This window comes from Ostrea edulis, chromosome 9 (genome assembly GCF_947568905.1).
Source record: "Ostrea edulis chromosome 9, xbOstEdul1.1, whole genome shotgun sequence".
NCBI classification, from domain to species: domain Eukaryota; kingdom Metazoa; phylum Mollusca; class Bivalvia; order Ostreida; family Ostreidae; genus Ostrea; species Ostrea edulis.
The window spans coordinates 15,742,553-15,748,700 of NC_079172.1; the positions used below are offsets into that span (position 1 = coordinate 15,742,553).

Consider the following 6,148-nt stretch of genomic DNA (forward strand, 5'->3'; position numbering starts at 1 on the left):
CTAGAATCATCAAACTTTGTCTGTAGATACATCTTGGGTAGAAGGTGTGTCGCACATTAAAACCAGGTCACTGTGACTTTTCATTAAGAAGACATGGCCATATATGGCAAAAACTTGTCCGGCTCATAACTTGAAAACTATTAGACCTAGAATCACCAAAATTGGTCAACGAATGCATCGTAGGAAGAAGGTGTGTCGCATCCTACATTAAGGTCACTGTGACATTTAATTAAAGTGATATAAAAAAAATGTTTTAATGGGTACAATCTATACTGTTAACAATATGTGACGGGCGTATCATGTGCCGTGGCGGTGCACTTTATTAAAAGTAGTGTACAGAAAACTCAATGTTTCATATGTACAGGCAAATCCAGTAATATTTGTTTTGGGCTTTATAATTTCACCTAAAATTTCTATGACAAAAATAATCAAAGCACAATGTTTCAGATTTTAAAATTTTCATTACTGTTAAAGTCTAAAAATTACATTTGTTCTAATCATCATTACTTCAAATTTGATTGCTGTGGTTTGAATTTTTAAAACAATCTATTTTCTATGTTTTCAAAATCACCTAATATACATGAATAATTCAAATTTTCATAGTATTCAAATTGATTACAATAATTCTTGTACGCAAACCATTAAATTTATCTTTTTATTTGTTGTTTGATTTCTTAGACAGAATTTCCTAATTGCATTGTTTTCACATACATGAAAGGTTAAGATAACGACTTGTGATCAATCTCATACCTCCTACAAGTAATACAACATAGATAGTTGGGCAAACACGGACCCCTGGACACACCAGAGGTGCCTAGGAGGAGTAAGCATCCCCTGTCGACCAGTCACACCCGCCATGAGGCCTGTATACATGTATTGTAAGATAGTCTGGTGATCCGTTGTAAGTATATTAGGAGAATGATGAAATTAAATAATAGAATACCATACGTACCATTGAATATCATGGCACTAGGGACAGTATAGTGTTCATTTATTGAATCAGTTGGATTGTGATCCGGTTTACCGGCTAGTTTTATAACACTGGTCACTTTCCCACTGACTAGTATAGTGCTCCATGTTCAATATTTTTTTTTAAAAATCTCTTAGAAGATGGCGATTACCATGGTACACAGAACAGAACAAATATGCAGATAAGGAGTACCACAGAACAAACTGTAAATAAAATAAATTGATTCTTATTAATTATATCCAGTATTTTGAGAGGAGATGACATACATGTATTCCTTTCTCACAATCTATTTCATTGCATCGAGTAACGTTAAGTTGCTGGTGGAGTCATCAACCGACGAAGGGGCACTTTGAATGGGTATCTATTTAACAATGCTACCGATTTCTGAAGAATGAGGGTTATTATCGTAGACCTAAACATTCCTAGCTCGAAACAGAAAAACCATATATCAGAAGAAAAGACCCGCTTCTTCTGAAGCCCACATAAACCAGCCATAAATCTCAATTCAACTAAAAATCTTTCATGTCCTTATACTTTTTCGTTCACATTTCTGCACTTTTATAGTTTGTAACTTGTTATGTTGTTCAAATAGGATTGTACAAGCACCGGGTTTATCATTACCATTGTTAAGAAGAATAAAGCATGATAAACACATCGCAAACTGGCTGTTCAAGCTAAGTCGAAAACATTGGAAAGGTAATTATGGCGTTAGATATTCTCATCCTACAGTTACTAGAAAAAGTCTTAAACAGATGTAAATTTGAGACAATGGTCAAAGATACAGAGAGGTTTAAAAGGTTGAATCACGTGTGCGCACTATACGCGTCCAGTGAAATGCTGTTGTTTATCTTTATAATCGATCAACGGTAGTGTTAATGAATTAGTTTTCGCAGGTTCGACATTGTCATTCTGCGAGTGCTATCCTATCGACAGAGATGGGGAAATTTCCAATCAAACTACTGAGCTATAGATATGTTTTTATCATTGGTGTACTTTCTGGAATTTATTGTGAAGATTACAATGATGTTCTGAATTTAACCAATACCTTACTTCAAGGATATTCCAGATCTATTATTCCAAAGAGAAACCAAAGTGAAACAATCAAGCTAGAAATGGAATTTAGCCTAAAAGCTCTAAATAAGTTTGATGTTGTGGATGGACAGATGACAATGGTAACTGCCATAGCTTTAAAGTGGCAAGACGACCTTTTATCCTGGGATCCACAATCTAACAAAAACATACAAATATTGAACTTCCCATTATCCAAAATCTGGTCACCAAATCTCTACCTATTGAACTGTGCTGAGGAATTTCTTATATACAAAGGGGATCCAGATACCAAAGAAGTGGTGTTCTCCAGCAGTGGACAAGCTCGGTTGTTTTTCATGGAAGTATTGACCACGACATGTACATCAAACATTGCTTTCTATCCTAATGACCTTCACCACTGCACAATATATCTGTCCACCTTATCGTCTGCTTCAAAACTTCGAATGGGACTCGCTGAAGTAGATATTGTGGACTTTGAGACCAACGGAGAATGGATGCTCGGGGAAATTAAATCCGAGGTAGAACTTTTGGAAAGTAAAAACATAGAGCGCGTTGTAATAACGATTGCTTTAGAAAGAAGAATGATGTTTCATATCATGAATGTCGTCTCTCCGGTTGTTTTTCTGGGCCTGGTCAACGTAATTGTTTTCAAACTCCCAGTGGACAGCGGAGAACGTATGTCTTTTGCAATGACTGTTCTTCTGAGTTTCGCTGTCTATATGACATTGATAGCGGATAAAATGCCACAGACCAGCAATACCACCTCCGTTTTCTGTATGTATTTGATGGCTATGCTCACGTACAGTACTCTTATAACGTTTGCTACTACGTACAGCATCAATCGCTATCACACCAAAAACAATACCAAGTGTAAATATGTGAAAAAGATCAAGGAAGCGTGGGCCACAATCAGGAAATTCAAACCGAAGAAAACGAGAGAAAACCCTGTTGAAGAATTGAATTTACCACCACTCGACATGCTACAGAAACACAGTACAATGAGCCAAAGCTTAGAACCATCTGAGGAAGACAGGGCAGAGACAATAGAGAACATTGACAGAACCTTTTTTGCCTTTTTCGTGATTTACTTTATTGTTGCAACTTTCGTGCTATTTGTACTGATTTTATCTCGTTAAATTGGAATTCGATTGTAAGTAGATATGATAAATAGTGACGTTTGCATTGGAAATATTATTGGCGTAAACCTATAATGGGTAGAATGTGCATAAGGTTTTATCATTTTGATATTACTAATACAAACACCATTAAGACACTCAATTTGTAATTCTGAATATGAATTGATAAATTAACAAGATGTGAAGAAGGCCAAACATTCGACAAAACTTTTATTTCTGTTGAACACCACTACTGTTGAACACCACGAACGAATTTTAAGCATGAAAAGGTGAAGATAACGAACAGTGATCAATTTCATAACTCCTATAAGCAATACATTTAATTATGAGTAGGGCAAACACGAACCCCTGGAAATACCAGGGCTGGAATCAAGTGCTGAAGAGGAGTAAGCATAAGTAATATTTATTAATATGAAGCAGATGTGGAAGTGTCTGTGGTGTCTTTATCTCGAGTTCACTGGGATATATCAAATCGACATATGAATGAAAATTATTATTGTTGATAGAGAAAACGTTGTCAATACATCTAAATATCGAGTTGAAGGCGACAACGAGGGATTTTTTCTTCTTATGTGCATGTAAAATCTTTTGAATAAATTCTACCTCGTGAAAACATAAAAGCATGTCAGCAAATAAAGGATGATGATTCGTGCACACACGATGGTGTTACAAGGGTTTCAACAGTCGTTTTTAAAGACAGCATTTTGCAAATTGTATGGACTTTATACCGAGCTAGTTTACCAATACAACCAGTTATTGGACCAATTACTGTCTGACCTGTTTCATACCAATACTATTGTTAAGCCGTTCTTTACACACTATTTACTCCGTTTACCTGGTCAAGATACATGGCTCACGGCGGGTGTGACCGATCGACAGGGGATCTTACCCCTCCTAGGCACCTGAACCCACCTCTGTGATTGCTTCTTATGTGGGCTGATTTACTCAGTATTAAATCATCTGGAATTCTGGGGACAGGGAACATCGTACTATATAATGATCTAAATAAGTGGTCATTGAAATTGAACAATTGAAACATCGTAATATACCTTGTCAAACAAATCAATTGCGGAATAGAATAGAATAAAATAAGATAAAGTAAATTGATCAGTCGATCGACTTCAAATTAAATTGATCTAGAAACAAATATTAACTAAACTTATCATCACAAAGGCATGCTAAAATATAACCGAGGATAATTAAAGGAAAACTGATTAAATGGTATCGCGACAACTAAGCACGTATTCGTTATCGACTTCTTTTTGTTCATTAAAACGATTTTAAAATCATGTAATAATCAGTTAAATTGATAGAAAAAACGCGTTTGTTTTCGTAATAAAAGCATTTGTTAGATAAAATATGTGAAATAACCCAAACGCATGAACCAGTAATTGATAATTCCTTATTTTCAGAAAACATTTGGATAAATATTCTTGTGCTTTTTGGAAATAGAATTGAAAACTCGAACAACTGTTAAAATAACCAATGAATCAAGTGTGTTTGTGGCTATTTGGGACATACAATTATACCATTTCATGCGTCGCGCGGTCCAATGGTCATACCGTCATACAATGTACATATTATGAACAACGGTGTGACCTTTGGACCGAGCTCAGCATGAATTGGCCATGTGCTAGTCATATTCAGTAAGTTACTGTAAATTAGAAATAGAAATATTCTTTCCCTTCAATATAAATATGTCTAACCATGTTTAAGGGTGAAGCAGTAAGTATTGGTATTAGTATAACGGGTGAAGGAAAATTCCGAAATTATCCAGACGTGTTCGGACAGCTGTCAGTACATCTTGCTACCCGATTTCAACATTGGATCCGCTTATTGAACGCGGGAAATGTAACGCAATCGATGTAAAAAGTATATTGTTACGTCATATTTAGCGTCGGTGTTTAGCAAATTTACAAACATAGGAGACCTGGTACAATTAAGGAGTGATACATATAACAGATGATAGAGAAAATATGGTTTACATGCTTTTTACGGATTTTATGCAACATCTCAGAATTTGAATCGATTTTACCAAAATTTTCAAGCTCCATAGGTATGATTTAATGTTTCATTTATTTAGTTTTCTGTATGTTTCCTTTAAACATGAATATACAGTATGTGTTACGTAAAGGATAAAGTCAGAAAACTGTCCAATGCATTCTGTGAGAGAAAGAGCTGTTTTAGGCCCGATGGGTAGATTTTCTCTCTCAAAGAATGGACAGTTTGAAGACTTTATCCTACATTTTCTCTATTGTTAACTTAATATACTGTCCCCGGTGATAGTTATTATGTCACTTATCTGGTTGTCGCAGGACTGGGGGGTCATTTCAAAACACAACAAGAGTGTAAATAAAGGTATATGGACTGTACAAGATGAATTTAAATGATAGCTCACTTGCTTTCGGACTACCCATGTAAACTTTTATAAGTGAAGATGTCCTCATCGAATGTATGAAAAAGATTAAAAGCTGTGGTTTCTGTCCCCAAAATGATTTCACTCGCAGTACACTGATCTAGAGAGATTAGTATTTCATCAGGAAACATGTCTGTCTAATTAAGAATTTAATACAAAAAGAGGGTATGTTCTTGGATGTATTTTCAAACATTCATGGAATGGATCTTTCATGTACAAATTGTGTGATAAGGATGAACAGTTTTGTTTATTGTTAAAGAGAACTTTTTGATGCACATGTGAAATTATCATGCATTAGGATATGTGTCATTTTGCATTTGATTTGTTATCTCCAAAGATGATATATTGATGAAACTTTATATACAGATATTTGTGCGTAAATGTGTAATTAGATTAAGAACCTGTTATATTAAAATTTCATCACTGTTGAATTCCAGAAAAGTTGCGTTTTATGTATATTTCTTGCTTTTAACATTTAAAACCTGTACATTAAGTTACCTGTAATAGTACATTAAGTTGGGGGGGGGGGGGGGGAACTGTCCATTAAGTTGAGAATCCACAGTTTTGTCAAATTAA

At 35.1% G+C, this 6,148-nt stretch overlaps 1 protein-coding gene across 1 annotated transcript; it reads left to right on the top strand.

Moving 5' to 3' along the window:
* Positions 1–2,082: 2,082 nt before the first annotated feature.
* LOC125660230 (acetylcholine receptor subunit delta-like) lies at positions 2,083–3,156 on the top strand. The gene has a single exon (XM_048892063.2). The coding sequence runs from the start codon at positions 2,083–2,085 to the stop codon at positions 3,154–3,156; it is 1,074 nt and encodes a 357-aa protein (XP_048748020.2).
* The last annotated feature ends 2,992 nt before the right edge of the window (positions 3,157–6,148 follow it).